The sequence below is a fragment of the Perissodus microlepis genome, chromosome 23 (assembly GCF_051167445.1).
Source record: "Perissodus microlepis isolate ML-2025 ecotype Zambia chromosome 23, ASM5116744v1, whole genome shotgun sequence".
Lineage (NCBI taxonomy): Eukaryota > Metazoa > Chordata > Actinopteri > Cichliformes > Cichlidae > Perissodus > Perissodus microlepis.
In genome coordinates, this window is record NC_140482.1 from 39137320 (window position 1) to 39153438 (window position 16119).

Consider the following 16119-nt stretch of genomic DNA (forward strand, 5'->3'; position numbering starts at 1 on the left):
GAATGAAATGATAGAAACCTGGAGTGTGTACGTGTAGATGAAGATTTGTTCTTGGCAAATTAATACCTGTCTCTTTATCAATAAAGCAAGATGTGCTGCTTTGAACTTCAATTCCCAGAAAGCCTAGCAGCAGAAGTAATCGAGACCCCTACTGACTGACAGCGAGCAGCTGAGTTGAGAAAAGTTGAGCAGACAAAGCCTCAGATTGAAGTTTTATGAAAAAATTGATTGTTTTATCGAAAATGCCGCTTGGCCAACATCCTTTTCCTCCTTAAGGCACCCGATAAAAAGAGGAGGCTGACAAGCTTTCGGTAGCAAAGATAACCGAGATCAAAATGAATTTCCGGTATAGACTTTCAAAACAAAGCTCGCGATTCGAACTGTATTTTTCTCTAAGAGCAAGCAAAAATGGACACTTATGTATGTTTAACTAGAAGTACATTAAACGACACAAAACCTAAAAATAAAGACTCTACCTTCATCATAAACAATGAACATCCTGACTGTAAGGTCTTAATAAGTTGTTTACCTGAGAGAGTGCAACTAGGGTAAAGGTCAAAAGAGAGAGGGGTAAATTGTGCAGTGCTGTGAGAAAGTATTTGCCCCCTTCCTGATTTTTTTATTTTTTTATTTTTTGCATATTTGTCTCACTAACATGTTTCAGTTTAAAGAAATGTTAGGCAAGCTAAACAAATGCAAAATGCAGTTTTAAATGATGGTTTCATTTATTAAAGGAGAAAAGCTATCCAAACCTGCCCTGTGTGAAAGAGCTAGTAACCTAATAACTGTTTGTGCCAGCCAGTGAGATCTGCAATCAAGCATTTGTGAAAACTGGCAATGAGTCTTTCACACTGCTGTGGAGGAATTTTGGTCATGAGAAAGTAAGTTTATCAGACCTGGACTTTGATTAGGCAACCACAAAATCAAAACTTTAATTTTCCTTTCAAAGGTGGACTTGGTGAGATATTCTCCTTCAGGATTTTCTGGCAGACAGCAGAATTCATGGGTCTATCATTTACAGCAAGTCGCCCAGGTCCTGAAGCAACAAAGCAGTCACAGACCTTCACACTATCAGTGCCATATTTGATTGTGGGTGTGATGCCCTTTTTATGAAATGCTGTGTTAGTTTTAGGATTCTAACTTTCTAAAAAGTTAACCTTTTGTCTCATCAGTCTATAGAGCATTTTTCCAACAGTCTTGGGGATCATGAAGATGCTTTTGGCAAATGTGAGACAAGACTTGTTAAGAATTTGAATACTTCAAGAATCCCTTAGGAAATTATGTGATGGTGGTTTTTGCCTTGGAACTCTCCCATGGATGCTATTTTTGCCCAGTCTCTTTCTTTTTATTGAATGATGAACACTGGCCTTAGCTGAGGTAAGCGAGGACTGCAGTTCTTAAGACTTTGTTCTGGGTTATTTTGTGACCTCCTGGAGGACTTGTCAATTCCATTTCCCAGATTGGATTCGGTAGACCAAGACCCTTTCTATTTTCAAGGTTTAAAACTTTTGATAAAGCATTTAGTTGGGGCTGGATCAGTTGACCCTGAATCCTCCCTTAATTATGCTGCAACAGGCCAATAGTCTGTTGGGGGCTTCCTGTGATGCACTGAATGTTTCTTCTTCACTTACCTTATTCACTCACTATGTGTTTACACCCCACTCTGCATTTAATCAGTAGTTATTATTAATCTCTGGCACAAACACAAATGTTTGTGTTCTTCTGTTTTCCTTCTCTCACCCCCAACCACTCGATGGATACCCCTGCCTGAGGTTTCTTCCTGTTGTAAGGGGTTTTTTTCCTTCCCACTGTCACCAAGTGCTTGCTCACAGGGGGTGGTTTGATTGTTACAGTTTTCTCTGTACTATTGTAGGGTCTTTATCTTACAGAATAAAGTGCCTTGAGGCGACTGCTCCTGTGATTTGAAAAATAAAAGCATCTTTTAAAAACTTTGTTTTGTATTTATATGGGTTAAACTATGATAAATATAATATACTTTTATTAATGACATAATATCACAAATTTGTTTGACGATCTCAAACAGACAAGTTTGAAAAATTAGCAAAAAATAAGAATTCAGGAAAGGGGGTTCACAGCTGTCATATGGGCTACTGGTACTTTAGAGTTTTATTTTAAAGAATGTTACCGGAAATAAGGCAAGTAATGCCTTCGACTTGATAACGGTAGGTTCATGGTCGTTAATAACTGGGGCTCCGTTGGATTGTTCACAACAACAGAGAGGAAGGCGCACCAGCTCCGGCCAAATAAAGCCCAGACGCGTTTTGGCACCGCACACAAACGGAAACCAACCGTTCCTGCGTGACGAGCTCCGTTCTTCTACTGTTAGCTGTTGTTTGTAACGAGCTAGCTTTGTCCTTCGCAGTCACAGCTGTGGTGGGTCGCTGATATTTTTTTTTTTATATAAAAATCGCCGTGGAATATGGCTCAGAATAGACATCATGTAGCCAGTTCCCAAAAAGCATTAATGCTGGAGATGAAAAGTCTCCAAGATGAGCCGGTCGAAGGGTTCAAAATAACTTTGGTGGACGAGTCGGACCTGTACATCTGGGAAGTAGCGATATTCGGACCCCCGAATACACACTACGAGGGTGGTTATTTTAAGGTGAGTGGCTAATGTTAGCTAGCAGTCCGTCTATTGTTCTTTAACTGGTTAGTTTTACTGTATATTTCAGTAATTTGATCATACAGGGCAACCAAGCGACCAACCTCGCCCTTCATGTAACCGTTTCCACCAGCAGCAGGTAATAGTTAATAATGTTAACTTGGCTAATTGCCCCCTGTTTAGCGTTATTGTGACAAATACTTCTTTGTTTAACTTTAAACCAACAAGACTCCGTGAGAACTTTGTTGCTTGGGCATATTTTTTCATCAAAACACAGATTAGGTCTCTTACAGATCTTACATGTGTCCGAGTTACTTTTTTGTTGGCTTGAAACAAAAGGTTGTTGAGCATAACCGCCTCCAGCACTACCTTGATAGTTAAGCTCATCATCTATCTCGCTAATTCAATCCTTTTCTTTGTGTTCATCATTACAATTCAGCAGCCCTGGCTTGAGTACTTTTTTTTTTTTTGTTGGTTATTCAAATGTACCATACATACATGCATGGTACTAACCTTGCTTTTGAAATGTTAAATGGCTTCCAGCCTTAACTTGTCTAACTTGTGTAGTGACTCATAATTTGTTTTCTCGTCTACTTCCTCCCTTGAGAGTAAAGATGCGTTGGTTTTGTTCCTGTTTAGCAGAATTTGTGCTGATTATAAACCGCCACCATCGTATTTCCGTCTTCAGAAGATTTCTGCGGCTGATGTTTGAGTGTGCCATTTCTCTGCCCTTTAACCCCCTGAGTACTGACCATTGAGTAGTGTTTTAAAGTTCTAGTACAAGTATTTATATTGGCATGTCATGTTTTCTAATTCTAACGTTCAAACGTTGCAACTCACTGGAGTCATTGTTTTTGGTGCTGTGATGCTCATCCTGGAGGGCGATTGGATTCATTACTTTGTTTATGTTTAGTGCAATAAAGCCCCAAGTAGCTGTGCTTCAGACTTGCCCTAGATTTTTTTTTGTTTTCATTTAATTTAATTTTTTTTTACTGTGTATAAAAAACAAACAAACAGATGACAAGCCTTTTATTGACGTGGCACAATAATGTTTTCTTGAAACCCGAATTTAATTTGCAGAAAAGCAAAGTAACAAATTCTGCACGATTGCTTTACAGTGACTTTGTTTTATTTCCTCACAATGCTAAGCCTGTGTTGTATCCATACAACAGTTGTTAAGCTGTAAATGATTAATATTGTTGTAGACCTCATGTAACACCACCCTTCTTGCACACTGTCCCTTCAGCTATCCTGAGGTTTTTTTTTTGTAGTTCCAGTTCCTAAGAAACAGTCTTCATTTTGCCTCTGCTCTTTTTAAAGCCTGTAAGCGCAAACGGAGGGGCCCGACCAGGCTCCCGTAGACGGTGTTCAGTGGGTCTGTGTGGTTGCCGTGTACAGGATTCCTTTGTTGGGCCAGGAATGCACAGCTTGGCTGTGAAATCTGCCGCATGGCTGTGACTCATTGTTCTGTGCTGGGTTTCTATCCGACCAGTTTGCAATATTCAGAAGAGAGAAGGGAGGGGGAAAAAAGAGGAGAGGGAAAGAACCACCTCTTTTTGGTGTTCCCAAAACAAACAAAGAGTTATGACTCGCTGTGAGGCCTGTTCATCTGAAGCGGGGCTGATACTGACGTCACGTGCAACCTGGCTGACTCAGGCGTTTATTTCACATGGGTGTTTCTTTGAAAAAGGCACACCATGACGAACACATTATGCATGCAGGCAGGCACGCACAGAGTGGACCGAGACGTATTGAAGTGTCACTCACACAGGATTAGATAACTGTCCTGGTTGCTTTAGTAAACACACAGTGCAGAAGTAAACACACAGTGCCTTTATAATGATAAGCTGACCCATGACCTGTGACTTTCATATACTCGCTGGTGCTAACACCCATTTGCTGACTCTGACATTTCTGTGTATTCATGTGAGGAATCCATTTAGGCTCTGAGACTCTGACGTTTACTGACTTTGGCCTGTAGTAAGCTGTGGTCTTGGGACATGAACAGCTGAGTTGGCCAGAGCAGTGGTTCCCATACTAAGTGCTGAGACAGGTCAAGGTGTGCTTGGGGATTTAACAACACTACCTGAAAAGGACTGATAATTAGTAGTGGTGGGGGAAAAGAATCAATACAGCATGGTATCAGTATTTTTTGTGGCAGTATTGAAGTGATACAGGGACACCAAATATTGATATTTTCTTAAATGGTATCAAATATTTTGGGAATACTGGAAACAAGAGGGCACATCTCATGCTCCACCATCCTGTGATAATGTTAGCTGAGGAAACTTGCATTAAATCAGCTCAGCTGAAAAACCATCCAACACTGGACACACTTAATTATCTCCTAATTAAGCTAATGGCTCAGTCACAGGAGTAGAAATAGGACAGCAACCTTCTTGCAACTACAAATCAAAGCATAAAAACGGTGGCTGTCTGGTGATTGAATTTTTTTGTACATTCTGCAACCGATTAATTGGCGACTAGGCTGCCCCGACCCTCATGACGTTGCACACTCACGACCAGTTTTGGTGGCGAGGTGATTGCACAGGTTAAAGGAGGCACTCTTTCTGCAAATGTTTGCAGTCTGAGTTGTACTGACGGCAATCAGTCTCAGAGAGCTTGTCGAAGATTTGAAAATAATTGATGTCTAATTTATGAATGCAGGCAAACTGCCAACATCTAAGCGCAAATGGAATTATATGTGTGTGATTTTTTTTTTTTTTTTTTTTTTTTTTTTTTTTTTTTTTGACAATTTATCACAATAATTGCTGTGTTATCAGAAACTGATTGCATCTTATTGGCAACTTGACCCCATTCAACCACAGACTGATAGCAGCATTGACGATCTCATTTCGCAGCAAAAGATAAACTAAAGCAAGATAGTGTTATCTTATTTCAAACTGACAAAGTTTGAGGATGTAATTTGCAGTTAGAAAAAAAGGTGATAAATGTTGCTGTGTTTTTAACACCTTGCAAAATGTTAAAAGTTGCATTAATATTGTATCATGAGTGAAGTATTGTGATAATATTGCATCGTGAGGCTTAAATATGAAAACTTGCAGAGAGTTTAAAAATATTCTCAGTGCAGGAAACTGTGTGTAGATTACACTGAGTGTAATGAGTGTTTGACTCTCTCACTCTGCTTCTTCTTCTTCTTCTTCTTCTTCTTTCTCCTCACATCTGTTTGTCCCCGGGGATAAGATTTGAGTCACACAGTTAAAAACACTCCACGGCTTTAACAGCTTACTCACCAGCCCAAATCATAGGAAGCATAGTATCACGTATCGAGTGTGACTGCTGCAGAACTTTAGATGTTTGCGTATTCACAGATTTATCTAGTGAGCAGCGACTTGTTGATGATTTGAACTTGAATTGCAGTTTGAGTCCTTTAAAATTAGTTACAGAACATGGACACAATACAAATTCATCAAAGTTTAACAGCTGTGACAGTCAGAGACGTCATGAAAGAGGCACTGCACTCATATAGTCCCGAATTGATGCAAGAAGACAGATGGAATTAGTTGTATTCACCTTTGACTGGTGGTTCAAATATAAAAGTGCAATGTTTTATGTGCAGGTGAGCACTGAAGTTCAGGCTTTAACAATCAGTGTTTTTAAGATGGCTAGTGTGGCAAGAATTGCTTCTGTAAGGACTTTAAGCTAGTGTCCCACCCTGAACACGTGCAAACACTACAGTTTGCATCACAAAGTGCAGCACTTCCACAAGTGTATTTAAAGCTGTGGGTTTAATTTTGCTGTCGGCAGTACATTTAATGTCTTCCGAAAACCGTAACCATTAGCCACAAGTGAAACAGCCCAGACATTTTAAATTTTGCCAAACATTTTCTAGAACACACTGACATGAGGCGGGGTCGGCCAGGTCACCAAGTCGTATGACAGAGAGACATTTTTACTTTGCCTGAAACAAAATAGTTTGTTCACCATTTGCTACATTTCTGTATATTTGTACTGCTTTTAATACCTCTGTGTTGGAATAACCTCAAGCATTGCACTGATCGTAGCTCTGTACTCTCCAGGTGGAGGTTTTTGTTTTTTGCCCTCCACTTCAGAAGCAGCAAAAGATGCAGCATTCACTATTTATGTCCACAGATACCGTCATCTAATTATGCTTCGCAGGAAAGTTTCCTGTGGTGACTTGTAGATCTCTCACTATGTGTCAAGTGGCACAGGTCTTTTGAAGGTTGGGTGGAGGGGCTGTGTCAGCTTTCTTACTTGAGGTCATAGTGTAAATGAGGGATCTGCAGCTAATACTCTAAAAGAAAATACCTTTAATCTTTCAGTCAAGCGTTTTTCTCGACTGACAGACCCCATGTTCACAGCTGTTATGAAAGAGGAGAGCTGCCCTTTGGTTTTTGCTCGGGCCTATCTGTTTTTGTTTTTGTTCTAAAGCACTTGACAGTCAGATGACAGACACTGTTTGCGATTAAGAAGCTGACTTTGTAGTTGCACCTTCCTAATATGCTACAGAATTTGTACATGTTCTCTGTTAGCCTTGCAGTAGCAATAGAAGAGAGGGTAAAAAAACCTAACCTGACTGCAGTGTGCCTGGCTGAGCTGCTGGAATCATGTTTCCCCCTCTGGCTGTGTCACAGAGAAACAAGAGCAGGGTAGAGGGGAGGAAAAAAACCCCTCCAAAAAACAGGGAATATTGGAGGGGCCAGATCAAGAGCAGGCACAGCCCTTTTCCTTGCAATGCCCCCCCGGCTTTGAAAGCGCAGCCTGCTGTGAGCAGAGGTGAGTGTGAGGCTCTGGTAGACGGTTATAACCATCCCCTGAAGCCCTGGCAGTGTGTTCTCTTCCTCTTCCTGTTTGGGCCACTGGTGCAATAATCTCGTCTCTGAGACGTGGCTCGGTGGGCTTCTTGAAATGTCCTTGTGCTAAGATCACCTAAGAGTTGTTTGAAATATAACTGTATTACAGTTTGCAACAACCAGAAGGACGAGAATTAAAAACAATTGAAGAGGAAGGGGAGTCGGTTGGATCTGAACCTGTTAGTCTCACAGATCTGCACGTGCTGTGTGGAATCTGCTCGGTGCCGGGGCCGTTTTCCTTGTCCTGCATATGTGTGAGAGAGGATAAGGTCTGTGGGGACGGTGAAGAGGTGCACAGGGAGAACAGAATGATTTGTTCTGTTCAGGGTCTTTGCATTGACCTGATTTACTTCGCCTCGCTTGTCATTATCCGCAGGGTGGGCGTGCTCTTTCTCTGACTCGTTCCTTCCTCAAGGCAGCTTTTCAGGTCACAGTCAAAGATTTTCATAGAAAGAGGAAACTGATCTTCACTGTCTATGATGCGACAATAACAAGGGGACTGTTTTATAAGTTTTTGGGGGGGTTTTGCCTGGCAAAAGAAAAATCAGCTGCACTTCCTGTCAGCTTCTCAGATGAGATGTTCAAAGTGAATCTCCTTCTGAGAATTAAGGATGTTAATTGGCTGCTCGGGCCAATTATCAGGCATGACATGCAAACCAGCATATTTCAACAGATACTCTAAGAATAGCACTCTGTTTTGGGTAAACGTCTTGGTTGAGCAGCTGTATGGGAAGAGACTGAGGTAAAGACTCAGAGCAGGACCGTAGATGCATTTGAAAAGAGAACGCTGATATTGGGCATCGAAGACCCTGCTGCAGTGTCCTCGCTCCTTCTCCTCCCGTGTTTCTTATCTTCTGTCTGTTTGGAGCTGAAGCGGCTCACAGCTGCAGAGCAAATAAGCCAACCAAGCAGCCTGTCTTTGCTTGGGCCACTTCTTTACCTCATCTATGCATTATCTCCTCTATCCACATCCATCTGCAGCCATCAGCTGTATAATAGGTAGTCATATGTAAGGTAGGTCAAGGAGCTGTTTTAGAACAGGAAAACAGTCTGAAGCCTCTTGCTAAGCTTCAATGTGAAATCGCACTCTTTCCTTTTTGCTCATGGTTATTGTTAATGCATATCCCTACCTTCCTGCTTTCTTATTTGCGCTCAGGCTCGCAGGGTTATGATGAATGGGACTATTTTATGGGAAGGGTTGCCACATGGGTCTCTCAGCCCGAGGTTAAAAACTGAGATATTGATTCAACTTATTTATTCAGACGTACAGATTTGGCTATTTCTTGACGGGCAGGGTGAGTTTGTCTCACCACAGAGCTGTGTTCTTCTTTTGAACTTCCCCACAGTTGGATAGAGTATAGGATTTCTTCCACATCTGATCACCTTTTGGTTTCTCGGTGGCTTTGAATAGATTTGGATGAAACTGCTTAGATGGAAGGCTCTATGCCAGAGGTGTAAAACAAATTTTAATGGTGGTTTGGGGAGTAATTCTAGTTTTAATCCATGATATGTCCTGTGAAGTAGTTGCATCCATCTTAAAGAAGCATGTTAGAGACTCATTCACTGTTTGTTTGGGGAAAAACAGGCACTGGAAGGATGTTTTGGCACACTCGGCCAAAACCAGTCCTTGTATTATCTGTTGAGTCGGACCAGATGGAAATGAAGGAGCATTTACATAACACTTTTGTCTACGTTACCACTGAAAGTGCTTTAGGCTACAAGCTAGATTTCCCCATACGTTCATACTGTGCTTTAGTCTTTGCATTTTGGCTGTGGATGCTGAATATGCAAAGCTGACTCGCAAAAGGCCCACCTGACCAGGAGATTCAAACCCAGAACTTTCTCACTGTGACCGAAAGTGTTGTTGAATGGCTGCTGATGATTAGTGTGGTTTATTTAAAACATCCTTACCGGTAAATGCTGTCACTGTCAGCTTATTTATTGAGCTCTAAATTACAGCAGATATTTGTCTATCTATGGACATGCTGTGGAAAGAGGGAGCAACGGAGGGCCAGCTTTCCAAAATATACAAACTAATGTCTCCTTTGCCCCATTTCCAGCCAGGGGACTGATATGATCTTACTGCTTATATTGTTTTGGACTAAAAACTAAGCAATCACTGTTGCTGTATGGCCTCCTCCCCCTTCCTCCACCCTCCTGGCTAGCTGCTATGTGTTGCACTGCTGCTAGGCTGTAATGTGTACAATGTTGGCTTGAACTCTGCACTCTGATGGGTCGCCAGTTATCTGGCAAGGCCGGTCAAACTCAGGGGTTTTATTTTTTTTAGGCCCTCTTCTCTCAGGGTTGTCAACACTTCCTCTCTGCCCTGCTATGATATGGAGAGCGCAGGTTAGGATAAGCAGGTTGCGTGCGTTTGTCGTCTTGACTGAATTTATCTTGTGTTGTTAGTCGGGATGTACAAACACACTCCTTCATGACAAAGAGTCTTAAATGCAGAGTATTCTGTGACTATCAACAAGTCACTCAGTGTTTTGCACAGATAAAACATTTGGCTGCATGCACGAGGGTTAAATTAGGCAAAGCGGTCAAAGAAGGCTCAAAGCTTATAAAATTATATAGAGCCCAACCCCCTTTAGTTCAAATGAAATCCCCCTCGACCTCCTCCCACTACTGCTCCTCCACCACCCCTGCTGCCAATTCACTCCCTCTCCTGTTAGTTGGTTCACTGTGGCGAGGACCAGCTGACCATGCCGAATCAGCAAATGTACACGGGTGTGTGTGAGAGAGACTTTGGCGGGGGGGGGTCAGAAGGTTTCATGCTGTGAGTGATGCGTTTGTGTATAATAAGTCCTGTTGGTGTGTGTGCGCCGTCACCGTCTCTCCCATGGCACGCTTTATGGAAAACGGAGGAGTGGTCTTCCACACAGGATTTACAGTGTGTGTCTGTGTGGTTGTTTTCAGTGTGAGGACACATAATGGCAGAACATGAGTGTGAGTAGTGGATTGTCTTGGGTTGCAGTGACAGCTGGAGAGGACAAACACAATGTCTTTATACCAGCACCATTACCACCACCCCCCTCAGCCTCCGGTGTTTCTCTAAGCTCCACGCGCTTTGCAGCTGAACGGACTGCAAGCCTCCATCCCTCCCTTCCTCCACACCGTATTACATTACACTGTCATTAGCTATGTTTTGCACTGACCCTGTAGCTACTATTTAGAGGTTTCTTTCAATCACGACTGACGCTGATCAGCGTGATTGTGGAGGTCTTCAATCAGCTGCTGCGCGTTGGCACCAGCGCTGCAGTGTAGGGCCTTGTGAAGAGAAGCAGTCAAAATAAAGCCCTCTCTCCTTGGCAGCTGTGTCTGTACTTGTGTGGTTATCTTTTTGAGGACCACTTCAGAGTTTTAGACCTTGGAAGAGAGAACATTATGGCTTGGCTTATCTGACACAGGACTGTTTGGGGCACATGTTAGGTTGGGTTTTGATGGTTAAAGTAACGCCTAGGGCGTGCATTATGTCAGTGAATACCCCGACAGAGAGCCACACACATGCATGCTTTTATTTCTTCTGCAGAATCATTCAGACTTGCAGTGTGTTCTTGCAATTGTTTCTGACCGTGCGTGTGCGTAGATCCATTACACAATGTAAGCAAATGGCACCAAGACTGTCTTTAATTAAATGCCTAACTGTGGGTAAAGCAATCATCTTGTTGCTCGGTTGTACTAATCAGTTGAAATGGTTACCAAAGGAAATTGGTCACAACTTGTCTGTTCACGAGAGAGAGAGGGGTAAACGCTCGTCCTGTCAGTACGCTGCTAATAGGTGTCTTTTCTCACCCCAAGGCTCGGATCAAGTTTCCCATCGACTACCCGTACTCTCCACCAGCTTTCCGCTTTCTCACCAAAATGTGGCACCCGAACATCTACGAGGTAAATCTGAACAATTTAAAAAAAAAAAAAAAAAAAAAAAAAAAAAAAGACTGTCAAACGTTGACATTTTTGTGATTCCAAGTAGATTTTTTTTTTTTCCCCAACATGTAGGCCTAATATTTGAATCTTTTCGCGCTTCTTAAAGGTGACTGCTTGTCTGAACATGCTTGTTTACTATCTCATGTCCCTAGAACGGGGATGTGTGCATCTCCATCCTTCATCCACCAGTGGACGACCCACAGAGCGGTGAGCTGCCATCGGAGAGGTGGAACCCCACGCAGAACGTCAGGTACACGTCAGGCTCTGGAACAACTCAAGAAAAAAAAAAAAAGATGATGATCTGCAGAGTTTTTTTTTTCTTTTTTCTGGCTTGTAGCGAGACCATAATGAATTTTTAATTGATTCATTTAGATGCATAATGCATTTTGTGTCTGTCGGGATTTTGCTTTCATCATACAGTGGGAACGTTTGAACAGATCTGGAGATGCACTGGCTGTGCACCTGCTAAAGAAGGTCATTGGCCGTGGCCAGTCATACTGATCATGGAGGATTAGGGGAGGAGCTAGACAATGTTTGTAGCCAGGCAGAGACATTTTCTTACATTCGGGCGGCATTGTTGTCTTTCCTTGCTACTGGATGTAATACCAGCTCTATGGGTACATTTGTGAGCCTCTAAACAGCTTCACCATTACTCAAGTGTGGTGGCAAGACAGCAGCTACATTATGTACTTTGGGAAATGAATTTCTTTACTGCAATTTTGTCCAGAGTAATGAAGCCTCAGAGCTGAATATTACAATAGCAGTGCTGCATTTTTGCCTACAGAGCAGAAAATGTAGACGGCTGAGTCCAGATCCTGTAGCATGAAAACAGGATGATTGTTTGAGGCCTTTTCTCAGCTTGCTGCAGTTTAAATGCAGCAAACACCCAAACATGATGTTTAATTCATACGGCTTTTTATTTCTGATATTTGCGTGACACAGATTGAATTACTTGGTCCCTCCAGATTCTCAGTTGTCTTTTTTTTTTTTTTTTTCTGTGCTCAGCGTAGACAAAATCCACTACGGATGTGTCTTTCATAAAGGATCCTCCGACTGCTGCAGACAGAAGCGACAGATACAAAAGCAGCTTAATATTATTTACAAGAGGAGAGTGTGTAAAAATGTTTTGGAGGATAAAACAAACTGCCCACCCATGTTTGTGTGACTGGTCTCTTAATCAGAGCTGTGTTTTAGGCCAATAAAGTCAAACGCAGCAGCAGAGACAGATGATCAGAAGGTTAACAGGCTGCTCGTCTGACCCTGACCTTCATCTCCCTCCTTCCCTCCCTCACCCTCTCTCCCTCTTTTTGTCTGTGTATGTCTGTCTTTCCATTTCTGTACACTTCTGCTTCCTGCACTCAGTGTCTCTTGTCTCGTCTTACCTCCATCTTTGCTACTCTCCGCCCTGTTTCCTTCTCCTCATCCTGTATTGCCTTCAACTATTTTAATCACTCGTTCCACTGTCGACCTCTCTCTCAGGACCATCCTGCTCAGTGTGATCTCTCTGCTGAATGAACCCAACACGTTCTCCCCCGCCAACGTGGACGCCTCCGTCATGTACCGAAAGTGGAGGGACAGCAAGGGCAAGGACAGAGAATACATCGAGATCATCAGGTACAGGAAGGAAGAAAAACGCACTCGACTGTCTCCTCACTTCAAACGTTTGCTTGTCTGTACAGTAGAAACAGAGCGCCACAACTGAACTTGCTCATAGCCTCATCTTTATTTATTTTTTTCACCTCTTCTGTTTCTTCCTTGCGTCTTACAGAAAGCAGGTGGTGGCTACCAAAGCGGATGCAGAGCGGGACGGTGTCAAGGTTCCTGTCACGTTGGACGAGTACTGCGTCCGAACCCAAGTCCCACCCACAGACGATGGCTCCAACCTCTTATACGATGACTACTACGATGACGAGGAGCTGGATGATGATGATGATGATGACGAGGATGATGATGACTGTTGCTATGATGAGGACGACTCGGGCACTGAGGACTCCTGACCTCGCCCGCCCTGCGACATCGTCCCCCTGCTCGCTGTTCTTGTTCTCAACACCCCCATCCCACCGCTGACCGCCCTCTTCTGTCATGAACTGAACTTTGAATCCCCCTCTCCCCCCTTCTTCCCCAGTACTCACTTAGCACAGCCCCCGTCCACCTTCTGTCACATGTGCAGTCACAGAGTGCGCACTAAAACCCGATGCATTGAAGAAAAGAAGGCTACAGAGTTTTTTTTTCTGCTTGTTTCTTACATGTTTTATTTTATTTGTCTGTTCTGAGTAAAGGTTACACACAATATGCACACTCAGCAGGAAATCTTCAAAGTAATAGTTTTGGTTTCCTCACCTCCTGTTGATCTGCACTTACTAAAAATTAGCTTAGCCTTTTAGCTTCGAGTCCTGTTTCTTCTGCAGGCTTTGAGTGGAACAAATCTGATGTCTGAGTTAATTTTGGTGCAGAATGGTCACACCTGCTCTTAATCACAGTCATCAGGAGACAGGTTCAGGTCAGAGTAAAGCAAGATTTGTGAAGAAAGCTAACGTAGGATAATTGGCCTGCTGTGCGTATGTGTGTCTGCGCGAGTTGTTGTTTTGTTTTGTTTTTTTTCTTTTTCTAAAGCGGAGTCGTTTCCGCCTCTGAGCCCCGGATGTGTGTGTGACTCTACTCTAGTTTGCAGGCTGTTCAAAGCCCTGCCATGCCTCACCTCTGACCTTTTAAGCCGCAAGGCTTGTGCTGCTCCACACATGAAAGTCGTCTGCCATTCACACTCTCTTGTGCCTTCCCTCACTCCCTAATATTCCACATGTGACTGACCAATGGGATCCATGAGTCATGGCAAACCCCAGTCAGCCAGGCAAGAGGAAAGTGGCATAAGGAGTCAGTCAGCCCCCCCCTTCTCCCTTATCCCTGCTCTTTTAATTCTCAGGTGGCGATATTGTGTAAATGGCGCCCTCCTGATGGAGGGAACTTATTTATAGCGGCACCTGTCAGATTTGTCCGAGGTGTGAGTGAGGAAGGTAAGATCGAACAGCTGAACTAAAGAATGGCATGTAGACCAGAACCCCAGAAACGTCCTCTACCGACTGCCACACGGCCTTCGTCGTACAAGCACACGCTACTAGTGGCTCGGATGCATTAAGAAACCGCCAGCCCAGCTCACTGCTGCTCGTGAAATCTAACGTACTGTATTTAACAAACCTATGCAGTCAGTGCTTGAACTTACTCAATATGCAGTGCTTTAAGCGTGGCAGTAAAGCTGAGCTTTGCAGCGTGTCCCAAACTCCAGCTCGAGTCTCACAAGCCAGCCACGTGTCCTTGGTCAGAGACGGACATGTGAAGCTGTGTCGGTCTGTGGTTTGGGATCCCAACTCCTGAGTAGCACAAGTCTCCAGAGCTGAAGAGTTGCGTTGTTCACTGCCCTTCACAGAGCTCACCCCCTGCTGGCGGCTGTGTGTACTGGCATATTTCTTTGCGCCAGCCATTTTGACTCATCAGTATCAATGAATCCTGTTACCTCAAAGGCAAACGGGTGGCAGCTTGATGCAGGACGTGATTCAGAAGAATTAAAAATGGAGACAGGTGGGGGAAGGGGGGGGGGTGGGCGTCTTGTTTTCAGTCTACTGTACACCATCAGACCCTCTCCTAACTGCCAAGAGTGCTCTGTTACACCCCCGTTACCATCACCCAACAGTATTTCTGATGAAATCCTGACTGTAATCGTGTGTGTGTGTGTGAGTGAGAATACTGGCTGATGGGTTTTTTATTATTTTATTTTTTTAGATGAGCTGAAATGTGCGGAAAAGAAAAGCAAAAATGGGAAGGTACTGGGATGGGGTTTATCTTTAAGCATGAACAGGAGAATGTGGTTCTTCACTAGCATGCTGTTATGATGTGTTTGTGGTTTTAGACCTGCTATAAGGGTTGGGATTGTGTCCAAGGAAAAATGTCCTCTTAACTCAATTTTATCTGAGCTGCATTTGGAGGGGAGGGGGCTGCTTTTCTGTTTTCAGGGTTGTTGTTTTTTTTCTTTTAAATTTGTGGTAAAGGCTGCAATGTTTTCTCTTATATGTATTGACTTTATTGTTAAAAGCCCTTTTGTTGTTCATATAAGACTGAGTAAAGATATGAACCAGTTACACAGATATGAAACGGAAAAGTTGAACAGAGCCAAACTGAGTCGGCACACCATGCAGGGATCGTTACCCGCTACTGTTTACGCCACAGAGTTGTCATTACTGTATAATTGATCAGTGTTTGTTACATAGTTTATGAATGAACCCCTGCCTCTCTATTGTAATGGTTTGTGAGAATGGGATTTTTTTTTTTTTTTGGGTCAAACTACTGTTTTATCGTCCTTGCTCCCCACACTCTGAGCTCTGGTTGGTGGCAGCCTCACTGAGGGAAACCCAGCAGTTAAGAAAACAACAAGAACCTCAGGAAAAAAAACAAAACAACCACCAATAAACAAACCCTTTTCCAGCTGAGTGAACCTGACCCCTGGCAGTCTCACTTTTTGGCTTCAAAGGACTGTTTACAATCTACCTTGATATGCACATGTGGATATTTTGACGATCACTTGATATATTTTTTTTTCCTCGTTTTTCTTTTCTTTTTTTTCTTATGGTTTGTAAATCTATTTAAAATCTGAATAAAGCTCTTTATTAGATATTGGCTGATTTTATTTTATTTGTGAGTGTGTGTGCGTGTGTGTGCGTGTGTGCACGTGCGTTGGAGATT

General features: G+C 43.0%; 1 protein-coding gene across 1 annotated transcript; it reads left to right on the top strand.

The window, feature by feature from the left end:
- The first annotated feature begins 2165 nt into the window (after positions 1 to 2165).
- cdc34a (cell division cycle 34 homolog (S. cerevisiae) a) lies at positions 2166 to 16048 on the top strand. The gene is made up of 5 exons (XM_084921140.1): positions 2166 to 2623; positions 11263 to 11349; positions 11541 to 11638; positions 12868 to 13002; positions 13157 to 16048. Exons 1-5 carry the CDS (start codon positions 2441 to 2443, stop codon positions 13383 to 13385), a joined length of 732 nt encoding a protein of 243 aa, XP_084777266.1. The 5' UTR covers positions 2166 to 2440; the 3' UTR covers positions 13386 to 16048.
- Positions 16049 to 16119: the final 71 nt, after the last annotated feature.

Coding starts and splice junctions, on each gene's coding strand:
- cdc34a (XM_084921140.1), top strand. CDS start 2,441: ATGGCTCAGAATAGACATCATGTAGCCAGTTCCCAAAAAGCATTAATG. Junction 2,624..11,262: donor ACGAGGGTGGTTATTTTAAG/GTGAGTGGCTAA, acceptor TCTCACCCCAAG/GCTCGGATCAAGTTTCCCAT. Junction 11,639..12,867: donor AACCCCACGCAGAACGTCAG/GTACACGTCAGG, acceptor CCTCTCTCTCAG/GACCATCCTGCTCAGTGTGA.